The 13,765-nt window shown below is 42.0% G+C and overlaps 1 protein-coding gene across 1 annotated transcript in view; it reads left to right on the top strand.

The window, feature by feature from the left end:
- The window catches only part of cacna2d2a (calcium channel, voltage-dependent, alpha 2/delta subunit 2a), a gene marked incomplete at both ends in the record, with an annotated part of 322,235 nt that overhangs the window by 246,679 nt on the left and 61,791 nt on the right, over positions 1 to 13,765 (top strand). Inside the window, 4 exons of the mRNA XM_080728771.1 lie at positions 3,338 to 3,388; positions 4,828 to 4,927; positions 9,172 to 9,333; positions 13,228 to 13,338. Coding sequence (XP_080584897.1) covers positions 3,338 to 3,388; positions 4,828 to 4,927; positions 9,172 to 9,333; positions 13,228 to 13,338 — 424 coding nt within the window. The remainder of the gene's footprint in view (positions 1 to 3,337; positions 3,389 to 4,827; positions 4,928 to 9,171; positions 9,334 to 13,227; positions 13,339 to 13,765) is intronic.

The following is a 13,765-nucleotide window of genomic DNA, read 5'->3' as shown; positions in this document are numbered from 1 at the left end:
GCCTGCTGGCGTCGCCGGTTCGATTCCCGATCCGGACGACCTTTATGTCATTCCCCATCTCTCTCCCCATTTCCTGTCAGTCTACTGTCCTATCAATAAAGGCATAAAAAGCCCAAAAACAAATCTTAAAAAAATATATATATATATATATATAATTATGGAACCAAGGTGTAATTACAATGATTGGTCAAACCTTTTTGAAAATAGCAGATCTACAAGCTCCCAAGGCATTGACCATGAGTACACCTTGTGAGCTTCTACAGTATATCGGCTATTTTCGAACAGCAAAAGTATAACAAGCTTACAGTAAGTGGTGAATATACATTTTATAATAATACTCTCAATCTGCAAAGTAACTTGTAACTAAAGCTGTCCAATAATTGTGGGTAAAAGTAAAATATTTGCCTGAGATGTGGTGGAGTAGAAGTCTAAACCAGGGGTTTTCAACGTTTCATCATTTGACGGCACAATCATCCGTATATTTTGGATTCATGTCAATTTGTGTTTTTAGATATTTAACCACTTGAACCGTCAATACTACGTAAGCTTTCACTCTGTACTTAGTCTGGTCTTTTCCCCCTCTACACCAAACCTCTTGCGCTGCGAGGCGTTGTGAGCTTGTAGATCTGCTATTTTTGGCTAATGCTCTCAGAATATGGATGCTAGGGTTCAAGTGGTTAATATAAAAAAGGAGAAAAAAGGTTTCTATCCCACAAGGATTTGGAGGACCCCCTGTACTAACTCTGAGGACCCCCTAGGGGTCCCAGACCCCCTGTTGAAGACCCCTGGTCGATTGAAATATGGAAATCCTCAAGTAAAGTAAAAGTCCCTCAAAATTTTAGGCTACTTGGGCTACTTAAGTACTGTAGACTACTTGAGTAAATGTAGGCTACTTACTTACTTTCCACCAACTGCTAACCGCTCGCCTGTTCCGCTCCTAAGAATGTCAAACTACTATTCACATTATAGGACACCCCTCCCTCCCTCCCTCCTCCGCCCCCCGTTGCACTATAGAGAGGTTTGTAATCCCCATCAATCTCCTCTCTCTCTTTGAATTGGGCGTAAATGTGAATTTAATTGCTGCTGGGGAGGAAGGAGGGGGATTTCTTCCATTTTGCCCCTACACTGTATGTCATCCTCTATCAACCCTGGGCAGCCTGCACTGCACTGCGTGGCTGTGCCTCTCATAGGGAACAAGTAGTCCAGCCTCCCGAGGTTCATTGTGTGCCACCTCTCTGCCTGACACAGCCATGGCAGCCCACACACGCAAATGCAGTCACAGACACGCACGCACGCACACACACACACACACACACACACACACACACACACACACACACACACACACACACACACACACACACACACACACACACACACACACACACACACGCACGCAAGTTGGTATTACTACAATTTGGCAGTGTTATGCACTGTTGCGCACCGACGATAGCCGATCTACAAGCTCTATGCGCCGTAAGCTTGTAGATTTAACCATTGAAATCAACCATTTCTCTTTTGAGGACCATGGCATTGTCCTTACAATGTCAATATTTCTCAAACTCTACTATAGCCTACTTTCTGACATTTTGGCTCTCAAGCATAGTAATCCTACATACATTACTTGTTTTTTTTACACAGATGCTAGGTTCATTATTTACTTGGTATCCTATCCTAACATCTGTTTAGCAGAGTGTGGCGGCTCGTGTGGGACAACAATGGCATGGATGCGTGTGTAATGACAACTAATTACAGATTGATAAAAACACTTTTGAGCGCAACAAATAGTGTAAAAGCGATAGGCTTATGGGCTCCACTCTATGCTATGAGGGCTGCTGGGTTCTCCTGGGGAAACTGGACGACAAGGGCATTTCTGTAGGAAAATGGGCATAGATGTTATTTAGTGTGGAGTTGCCCTTTAATATCTTCCCCGCATGATACAAAGAGGTTCTATAGCCGGGGCTTCTTGCTTTGCATTCCACACAAGTTGCAATGCAGATTCATATTTTGTCATATTTTCGTATATTGTTTAGACTGACGCTAAGTTCTTTTTGCCTAGTGTACCGAGACACTACCCTGTCTCTCCATTTGATGTATGTGTTCACCTTTGCTTATTTTAAGTTGCTCTGGTTAAGAGTGTCTGCTAAATGCCTAAATTGTAAAGTGTACGCACACACACACACACACACACACACACACACACACACACACACACACACACACACACACACACACACACACACACACACTGCTCGACAGTCGACAGTAGCGTTAATGGTCTTAAGCATCTGGTTTTCCCTCCCTGACATTAAATTCCTGGCCAGAGTAAACAACGCTTCTGATGCAGTCCGTCCCACTGATGACTCATTAGAGAGGAAGAGCATCAGCTCTGGCTGCATAAGCACACAGGTCAGCTCCTCTCCGCTCAACTCTGCTATAGCTGACATGTTTACATATAGCACAGGCCGACTAAATATAGCGCCGCCCACGGCCACAAACCTTGTATCTCCATATTTCAGCTTTTCTTTTCGTTTCGCTGTCGGGCAGAAACCTCTCCATATTTTAACTATGTAGTGTGGCTGTTTCAAACAAACATTTTGCCACTCGGCTGGGCACAGGGAAACGTTCCTGACACGTTCGATAATTTGAATGTCCAAACCAAAAGGCTGCTGTCGGGTGAGGTTCCGTTTTATTGGGATTTGGGTCTGGCCCCGCTCAATTGTGAATCCATTTCCTCACCCCGAAGAGCTGGGTGACCTATCAGGGCCCAGTATTGGTCTGGTCTAACCAATTGTGTAAATTTTTTTATCTGCCCCTTGGGGGGGAAAAAACTTCCATATAGAAGTACCAGACTTATATCCACGCAGTGATATAGTCTGGCTAGCGAAGCTACAACTGACTCCTTGAATCATCTCAGCTCATTAAGCCATCACTGGGGGTTTAAGCCCATCGTAGGCCAGGATGACAGGAATACCCTATTATTGTACATTTTGGTCAGACATTATTTATGTAGATGAGCAGATCCAGCGAGGCAATTAGTTTGGCTTGGTTCTTTATTTACAGATAAGAAGGGCTATTGTATGGTTGTTCGACAGAGAGGAGGAGGAGGCTTTGTGTTGAGGTCTGTCCCCAGTCTGTCTGAATTACACAGCACAACATATCAAACTCTTCTAAGCTCATAAGCCATTTCAGAATTCTGTAGCTTTGGTGGGCTCAGAATATGGCACCATATTATCATGGCTCTGCTTATTGTAAACTTTTTGGAATCCATTCTCCTTGACAAAGATGATTTATCGGGAACAAACAATGAACTCTTTTGTCTTTTTGTTTTGAACAGGTACATCCAAGGAGCGTCATCCCCAAAAGACATGATAATCATCGTGGATGTGTGAGTATCTCTCTCTCTCTCTCTCTCTCTCTCTCTCTCTCTCTCTCTCTCTCTCTCTCTCTTTGATTTGATGTATGTAATCGCTTGCAACATAGATAGATAGAAGGTTAAAAAGACAATCAAGGTTCCCTTACACAAAACGACACGCATTGATGTACATAAATAACATTAACATCTCCTTAGGACATTATCATGGATGTGTGAGTATCTCTCTCTCTCTCTCTCTCTCTCTCTCTCTCTCTCTCTCTCTCTCTCTCTCTCTCTCTCTCTCTCTCTCTCTCTCTCTCTCTCTCTCTTTTCTCCCCATCTCTCCCCGCTCCGTCTCCTCCATAAGGGTCTCTCTGGTTAGAATGCAGGGTCCCTTCCTTCTCATCAAAGGGCACCAGTGCCACCTGTTGGTTTGAGGGAAATCTGATCAGAAGGCAAATCTCTCTGCCCCATACAACCTTACATTCATGTTAATCTCACACAGTCAGTCAGCCAGCTGCTATTGTCTACACAACATACAATACACACATCCCTCTGTGTGAATACCTAGATTGACTGCAACTGGGTCAACAGATTAAAGGGTTGTGTGGTGTGTTTTTTTCTGGGCACATATGCCACCTCCCCCGACCTGTTACGAAGCAGCTTTAGCTGCCTCATTAAACCACCTTCAACTTGGCATCCCTATTTCATAGGCGAAATGTTTCAAGAATAGCTCAAATAGATGTAGCTATTCGTCATTGCGACGAAGTGTACTGCAGGGAGAAAAGGAGCTTGAAACACTATGCTGATTTTGTTGTTTCGGTCTAGCAGGGGGTCCGGGACCCCTAGGGGGTCCTCAGAGTTACTACAGGGGGGCCGCCAAATCTTTGTGTGCAAAGAATGAGCAATACAAAATTAAAGTAATTTGATGTGCTAGGAGTCTCAGAAGTATTTAAATGTTGGAGAACCCAGACGTATCAATGATGTCAGTCATCTCCAGATTTGGGCACTGTTTCAGCATGCAGCTGTTACCATGGCGGAAACGCATGTGCAGTACAGGCGGCAGTATCAGGGATGTAACAGACAAGCATTTGGTTGTTTATTAGTAGGAATATGATGGTATCCATAAGGTCTTGAATGATTTGGGGCCCCTCTTGCAATGTCACTACTGTGGTACGTGAAATTACAGTAGTTTTGTTATTTTCAGGAAGAGAAAAGAAAAAGAAGTGGGCGGGGGGAGGAGGGGGCAGCGAGAGCATGAAGGAGAATAGAAAGAAAACGGACAAACATGTCGAGGACAGGCAAAAAGGAAAGATATCTAAATATACTGTGTACACAATAGCATAATCCAACTGGTAGGTACAGTGTGTACATGAGATCTCTAATTGTACACCACAGCAGTTGCTGCTCAGAGGTGGTGTTGATGATGATGATGATGATGATGATGATGGTGATGGTGATGTGTCCTCCAGGAGTGGGAGTGTCAGTGGTCTCACCTTGAAGCTGATGAAGACCTCCGTGATGGAGATGTTGGACACGCTGACGGATGATGACTACGTTAACGTGGCCAGGGTGAGTGCGATGGGGCGGCTGTCACTATTGGCCACATTTTATATATATATATACTGTATACATATATACATATACATATATATATACTAGGATTATCATTAAAATCCTAGTGTTACGCCAATTATTCGGGGGCCCACTTGCACTTGTCCCGGCCCACATGTTTGGAATCACTGTCACAAGCGATACAGAGCCACGTCCCTGACAGAACGCCTGGATTTTGAATGTGACAATGTCTTTATAACCCAGGTAAGGTGTGGTGTTTCCACGTCAGATTTCAGTACTCCATTGTCGGCCACGTCGTTGCGTCAGCCTGCTTCCCGTTTCAGTGGTGTGTGCGTGTGTTCACCCGCTGTTGATTACCAAGCTTTCTATTAGGAGTAATGATTAGGAGGATGTCGTATTATTCTGCTGTGTATGGGACCGAGAAATACCCATACACAGACGCACGCACGCGCGCGCGCGCACACACACACACACACACACCCACACAGACCAGAGTTGCGTGGTAACCCTGTGCAGAGACTTTCTTCAGTAATCCCCCCGATAATCCATTGCTCTTAGTCAGTGTATGCCTTTAAATCCTGGCTCTAAGAGCAAGAAATGAGCGTGCTAATCTAACGCAACTGATTTTCACCCCTACGGTATATAGAAAGTAAGTGCAGAAACCTGGTATCTCCATGTTTCAAATGTTAATGTTTTTTCCCTAAATTAATACCCTGCCTCATCATACAAGAGTGATGCAAACATTGTGGCTAATTAAAATAGCCGATCTACAAGCTCACAACGCGGTTGCGCTGCGACGTGGTGTGAGCTTGTAGATCTGCTATTTCCACTATTTTAAAATGTGTTATGACTAATAATAAAAAAGGATGGTTTTGGACATAAAAGGTTTCCACCCGACAGCAACAATATACTGTAGAAAGTAAGGGCTTAAGGAAAGAGGAAATAAGGACAGAAAACATTCCTGTATGCATCACATGCTAAATGTGAACTGCTGTACTATTTTGTGCGTGTGTAACATTAGCCTCTTAAACCCCTTATACTTTGTTGAATGGGGTCTCCCAGGAGTCAATACTAGGCCCCTCTTTTTCCCCTCTACAACAAGTCTTTTTACTGAAAATAGCCAATCTACAAGCTCACAATGCTCCTCATTCCGCAGGCTTGTGAGCTTGTAGATTGTACTGCATATTCTTTTCCTAATATTCACATTTTCAGAATAGGGATGCAAGGATTCAAGGTCATTGCTGAGCGTTTATTGACCGCTGCAGTAAAGGGGAGAAAAACATTTAGCATTTTAGCTAATTTCTAGATTAGTGGTGTTTACATCACAGAGAATTGAGTTTGTGAACTCCTAATTTACACCCCAGCGTGCAACTATAAACTGTAAATCAGGCTTTAGACGATTTATGGCATAATGAACTAAGTATAATGTAGTTTTCTGAGATTGACTACTAATATTGCACTGCCTGGCTGGATTGTGACCACAGGCTATTGTACACATGTAGCCTACTTTACACTACAGTATACTGTATTAATAGATTGTATACAGATTAACAGATTCTATTTGACCCTGGCCACCTTTGTGTTAACCTGCCGCTCCTAGGATTAGCTTCTTGATTCCTTTCAAACTGAACACGAATACCTTACAACAATTAGTTGGATACCTTGACTAGTACATTGTTATTGAATAGAAAGCAATGTTTATTTGCCATTATGCTGTTTTATTTTGAACATATGGGCATTGGAACTGGACTTTTGATGTCAATTTTTCTAAGCAAAATGCTGTAGTCAGGGGAAGGGGGTACTTGACTTCAGAAATCAGTATAAGGGGGTACTGCAGACAAAAAGGTTTGAGAACCACTGCTATAGACAACATTCAGCCTTTAGATGTCACGCTACACTTCACATCACTTCTGTGGCATAAGGCGCGTTATTTATGTACCGGTAAATATTTATTTATTCATTTATTTATTATAAATGTAGTCCATTTCCCATGTATTTCCCTGAGTCACGTCCCTAAGGCAGCACTCATGCAGTTAGCATTATTGTAAAGCGGGGCCTGGCTCGGAGCGTCTCTAAAGGGAAAAAAGTACCGTCACCAAGCAAGATGGATAATGACAGCATTCAGCTTACAGATATAAAACAAACATTTTAGACCATTTTAGACCATTTTGGGCCTGCTTGCTAATTCTCAATCGTTTTCAGATCAGGGACCCCAAATTATTTTCTCAGCGGAACCCCATCTGAAAATATTTTGTGCCAGGGACCCCAAGACAAGATTTGTGTTGTTAAAATGTTCCAAAAATATTCCACATTTTAACTTTTATGAAAAAGCAGATCTGAGCTTTTCTATTAGATTTTCAAAACTAACCTTGTACAGTGGGTTGTCTATTTTCTACTATATAGGTTCAAAGAGGTAAAAACAAAGGTGTTTTTTATATACCTGGTTGCTTATTTCTATCGCAAAATCTTAACAACACGGCCTATGAATATATTTGTAAGTTAAACTAACCCTGGGGATGCAGACCGCAGCTTCCTTTTGTGTATATGACAACACTTGGAGGCTGGAGTTTGACATTAGGTTATTCTGACAAACATCCATATTGATCTGACTTTGAATAGTTCAGCCCGGGCGAATGTGCTCTCCAACCAATTTGAATATAAAGCAACACAAACCCCCCCATGAGAAATGTCAGCTTTTCACACACACACCCACACACACACGTTTTACATCATTCCGTCCTGAAAATGTCAACTGATTTTGAAGTTGACCTTCAACAAGAAACGATGTTTGAACGCTAGGTGTTACAGACATGGCTTCTAATCATCCATTCCCAACGCCACCGCATACTGGAGGCAACACACACACACGCACACGCACACACACACACACACACACACACACACACACACACACACACACACACACACACACACACTCGTAGACTAATGCTGTGTATGAGATGAGACAGATGATATTACCTTGGCGAGGGTTTCTGTTCAATGGTTTCCAGTGGCATTTCCAGGTTGCACCTGTTCTTTGTGTGGAAGGTTGTAATTAGCTGTGTTTACTGCCAGCCGCGGAGGCACGGGGGCAGCCACATCTACACGCCACGTCCAAGGGACCGTTCCTGCTTCAATGCACCGCACATACAGTACATACATACTGCGAGAGAGGGGGGTGAGGGAGACAGGTGCAGCGAAAGGGGTACTGTCACTTTAAAAAGTTATCTTAAAATATTAGTTAATATGTTTATGATGTCATTGTGAAAAAATTATAAGCCAATCAAATTAATTGACTGTACTTAGACTACTTACTGTACTGGTCAGCTGTTGTTGGGGGGAGAGGGGCAGATTACACTGACATGAGTTTTAGACTATTTCAGACCGTTTTCAGAGAGACCACGTGACCTACTGTATCATACTATTATAATTTCGGGGCGTGTCAGCGGGCCTTTAATTTTTTTTTGGACCCCATCAAATCTAGTGAACATGATTTCAATCGCGATTTTGCATGTTCCACCCCCATACAACCCCCATACAACTCAGGTAGCAGACCTCCAAGCTCACAACAGTGTAAAACATAATGGCTATTATCTCAAGAATGCCTGAACGGATTTCCAATCGGTTTTTTTTGTTTGAAAGCTGTGAACAAACTGCACAAATCCACCCCAATGCAATCCAGGATTGCATTGGATTTTTTAGAGCTCATTCTTCTCTGTTTTTTTCCCATGCATGAGGTGTGCAAGGGTTAATCATGGCTAAGTTGACGAAAATAAGGCTTCTAAAATGCTTGGTAGCCAATAGCTAACTTCAAGCTAACTTCATCCTCTTCCTGTACATGCACAAAGGAAAGTGTCCAGGCAAGTCATGGCTGCAGGGCTTCTGCATATACCAGCATATCTCTATGGGAAAATGCCTGGCACTTTCGGCACCCTCTAGTGGTAAAATGGCAGGCACTAAATGAGTTAAGTAAAAATATCATTATTGCAATATAGAAATACTCTAATCAATCAAGAAGAGAGGGAGGGAGAAAGACAGAAGATGGGAGAGGAAGAGAGAGAGAAGGAGAAAAGGGGAGGAAGTCAGAACACTGAAAATCAAATACATAACAATAGGGGGGAACGTTTAAATTCATAAAACTCCATATTTTGAGGCTTGTCAAACCTCAGTGTGAGTCATGTTTTTTCTGTTTGTGTTTTTGTCTGTGTTTTTGTCTGTGTTTGTCTTTGTTCCCAATCCAGTTCAATGAGAAGGCAGACGCTGTGGTCCCCTGCTTCAAGACGTTGGTTCAAGCCAACATTCGTAACAAGAAGATCTTCAAGGAGGCTGTGTCTCACATGCAAGCCAAAGGGACCACAGACTATAAGACTGGCTTCACGTTTGCCTTTGAGCAGCTTCTCAATGTAAGAACCATGCTTCTCCTTTCAGCACTTAACTCTTGAACTGTAGGTCAATACACCCTTAGGGTTTGATTCCTCAGCCTTGTAGCAGCAATAATGAACAATAACAATGATATAGTAAGAAAACAATAACAGTTATTGTATGTACAGTACACTACATGTACAAGTAGAAGCTGTCTTCAAATGCAAATAAAACATTGAATGTTCCTACATTAAACGTTTCATTTGCACAGATACATATTGTATATCGGCCACATATTGGTGTCAGCCGATATCTGTAAATATCGATAACAGACAATAAAGTTGACATTGGTCAAACTCAATTAAATGTTAATAAAAGGAGGCAGAAATGTTTTCTTGCTCATTTAGAGAAGCATTGGGAATTGCTGCTGGTATTAATAAAAGTTTCCTCTATGAAATGCAAAACTAATTGCATCTGCATTCTTCATAAACAACATTGTGCTTCAGTTCAGGTATACATAGCACAACAATATGCAAATTAGCACGGAACAAATAAAAGAAACAGAGCTGGCACACTATCAGCAGAAAAAAATAAGTATTCACAGGGAAATGCAGGGAATTAACAAATCTGTCAAAGATACAATCATACCTAATTACTTTGCAACGGTCCACTTTGTACACTGTTTCAGAGTTAAATTAGCACTCTGGATTTTGTGAATTAACAATGATGAAGTGGTGCTGACATGGAATGAACCGGCTTCACTTTAGAGGCTTCCAGAATGGCGGAGGTGTTGGCTGCATGCCTGTTTAGAAGTGATGTTTGCTGTGTAGAGAGTGTTAGTGGTGGAAGAATTTTACTCAAGTAAAAGTATCAATACCACAATGTAGAAATTCTCTGTTTCAAGAGAAAGGGCTGCATTGAAAATTATACTTGTCTTGAGTAAAAGCACAACAGTATCGGCAACGGCATTAATATCCACACATTTTTGTGGAGTGAGAAGTACAACGTTTGCCTCTGAGATGTAGTGGAGTAGCAGAAGATAAACTATTGAAAAATAGAAATGATCAAGTAATGTCAAAGTAGCACAAAATTATAAGTTGCAATTTACAATCTAGGCATTTAGCAAACGCCCTTAACCCGAGCGACTTACAATAAGCAAAGTAAACATACACATACTGGGAGCGCCCGCTGGTGTACTGGTCCAGGCGCATACCACTTAGGCACTGCCACATAGGCATGGATGCCTGGCGGCGGCGCTGTTTCGATTCCCGATCCGGATGTCCTTTGCTGCATGTCTCCCCATCTCTCCCCCCATTTCCCGTCAGTCTACTGTCCTATCCAATAAAGCAGGGGTTCCCGAACTTTTTAATCCGAGGCACCCCTACATTATAGGTTTCACTCCCAGCACCTTATATTTATAGCATATCGTCGTTGTCGGGTGGAAACCTTGTATGTCCAAAACCGTTCGTTTTGTATTTATCATCTATAAAATGAAAATGAAACTAGTGAAAACAGCTGATCTTCTCGCGTGTTTGTAGATCAGCTGTTTTCACTAGTTTTGTGCGACAGTCTTGTATGATGAAGCAGGGCTTTGCTTTACCAAAAGACGTACACATTTGAAACTTTACAAGGTTTCTGCCCGACAGTGAAGATATGTTAGTGATCATATTGCGAGGAAAACATTGAGATAATAGCCATTTTGGTTAGAACTGACTGAAAATAACTTTGTACTTCAAGTTTAAAATGATACTAAATATTTTTTCAAGTGTTCAAATAAATTCCAAATATTATCCAATTATCTCGCGGCACCTCTGGACTGCCGTCACGGCACCCCAGGGTGCCCCGTCACCCACTTTGAAAACCCCTGCAATAAAGGCATAAAAGCCCAAAAACGAATCTTAAAAAAAAAAAAAAAACATACACATAAAGTACATTAAATGCAGAGACAGTGGTAGTGCCTCAGTAAACTAGGATCACAGTAAATCAAGAACATAGCATCAGTCTAAACAATACACTGTCAAAGTAATACTCTGTACATTGAAACTATTAGGATACCAGGTAAACAATGAACCTGGCATCTGTCTAAACAAAATGCTATCTAAAGCACAGACCTGGAAAGCATCTGTGTCACTTTTAACCACTTTAACCATTATTTTATACTTTAGCTATTCAAAAATACCTGATCTACAAGCTCATAGCGCGGCACTAGGTCCCTGGAACAACATATTTAGAGATGGGTACGCGGCCAAATACATATATTTCTGGGCGTCTTTGATTTAAAAACATCTTTGAGAACCTCTGATCTAGAAACATACGTTTTTCAGAAAACAAAAGACATTTAGATTCTACAAAAAGACTTTTGTAGAATCGGGTCCTCTGGTCTATATATCGTGCAGTACTCGAGTAAATGTACCTGGTTGGTTCTGGTCGGTGGTGGGGTGCCCATGTGGCTGCCGACACAGGTGCTGCCTCGGCGGCGCCCGTCTGCTGCTGTGTATTTTAGGAGGCTGCCACCCTAATGGGCGTTGATGGGATGATTGATGAGCGCAGCCCAGAGAAGAGCGGGCCACAGACACTTGGTATTCCTCTGGTGGGCTCCCAGAGGCATGGAGCCAGGAGCCCAAAGCCCCCTACCCATCACCACACACCCACCACCGCAATGAGAAATAAAGTAGAGCCCGACCGATGCCTGATTTTTGGATGCTGATCCCGATTTTGGAAACTGCTACTACACCAGTGATTTTTCAACCTTAAAAAATAAAAATAAAAATAAAAACATATATATATATATATATATATATATATATACAGGCTATGTATTAGGCCAGTATACTGTAGTTATCAAACCTTTTCGTGCCAAGGACCCAAAAATTGATATAGATTTGGCCGCGGAACCCCATCTGAAAATATTTTGTGCCAGTGACCACCAAAAGAGTAAAAACATTTTCAAGATTTTCCCAAAATATTCTTAAATAACAGATGTACAAACTCACAGTGGGTCACTTGTACATCTGTTTGTTTTTTTAATGGCCAACATATAAAATATGGATAAAGGGGTTTGAATGATCGTGACTATGTATTAACACATTTTGCTGGGGACCCCCTGGAATGGAACCCCCTCAAGGGCGGCAGGCCCCCTGAAGGGTCCCCTGATCAGATCATTTTAATCTGTCTGCAATCGGATGATTGCGGCAAACTCACTCCCACGTTCGGTGACAGAAGCACAATGAAGAATGTGTAATTTGTAGCATTATTATTTATCTCTATTAGAACCTTGTCAGAATGACGCTGGCATGCATATCAATGGCAGCTGTGACGTGTGTGGGGGGGTTGCCAGGCAGCCAGATGTAAATTAAACCTGAACGTTATCCAACGGCTGGCTATAAACATACGGTACATTATGACACTACTTATGATGACTTACTGTATGTATAACACTTAATTTTTAAGGCTGGAATATTGTGATTGTCTAAACGATAGGAAAAGGGTATAGGGACAAATGTATTAAAAAAAACAAGAAATGTTTGAAAGCAGTTGCTCTTTATACATTTGCATGCAGTATACAAAGTGTACTGCGACAATTTTCAGACCAAAAATAGATCAATGTTATCCTTATGTAGGAAGTACGGTGCCTTTTGGAATGTATATAGATAGGTACATACATGAATAACTATACCTCTACACAAGACTCCATTCAAACACACCTTTCTTCATAACAGCGTGCTCTGTATACATTACAGTTCAAGGGGAACGATTATTTTCGATGTTATCCGCGTCTCCTGAATATTCAATCTCCTCTTCTGTCTCTGTCTATACTTTCTCTTGTCTACGTCTCTTTTCCTTTCCACACCTCCCTCTCTCTCTCTCTCTCTCTCTCTCTCTCTCTCTCTCTCTCTCTCTCTCTCTCTCTCTCTCCCTCCCCTCATGTTCCACAGGAGAGCAGCGCCCCGAGGGCCGGCTGCAATAAGATGATAATGATGTTTACAGATGGCGGGGAAGATCGTTCGCAGGAGATCTTCGAGAAGTACAACTGGCCCAACAAAACGGTCAGTCTGTCGCCACAAGGCTGTTAATCTGCTCATCTGTTAACTCTGCCAGCTCATGGCACACGGCGAGAGCCCTGTGCGACACCGTCCACAACAAAGAGCCTAAATGAGGCAGGATAGCTGCACATGCTAGGCCAGAGACTAGGACTAAAATAATAAGAATTCATAAAATGTATAAAGTGACGCATTGTTTGCCACTTAGTAATGTTTGCACTGACAAATATCTCTAAAACACTAATATGTCCCGGTTTTCAACATTCACTTCGAAATGTCACAGTTTTCACCAGAATTAAAATAATAGTGTTGTTTTCAGTAGTTGCATAGACATTTATCATGTTCTTTTCATGAAAACATGTGAAAACATGCTCACCTAACCAATCAGAAAACATGAACAAATGCATTACGTGTCTGAATTCAACGCTGAGGC

Source organism: Nannobrachium achirus, assembly GCF_963921795.1.
Source record: "Nannobrachium achirus genome assembly, chromosome: 6".
Classification (NCBI taxonomy): Eukaryota; Metazoa; Chordata; class Actinopteri; order Myctophiformes; family Myctophidae; genus Nannobrachium; species Nannobrachium achirus.
The sequence above is the reverse complement of the archived record's forward strand: the minus strand, read 5'-3'. Positions and strand labels throughout refer to the sequence as shown.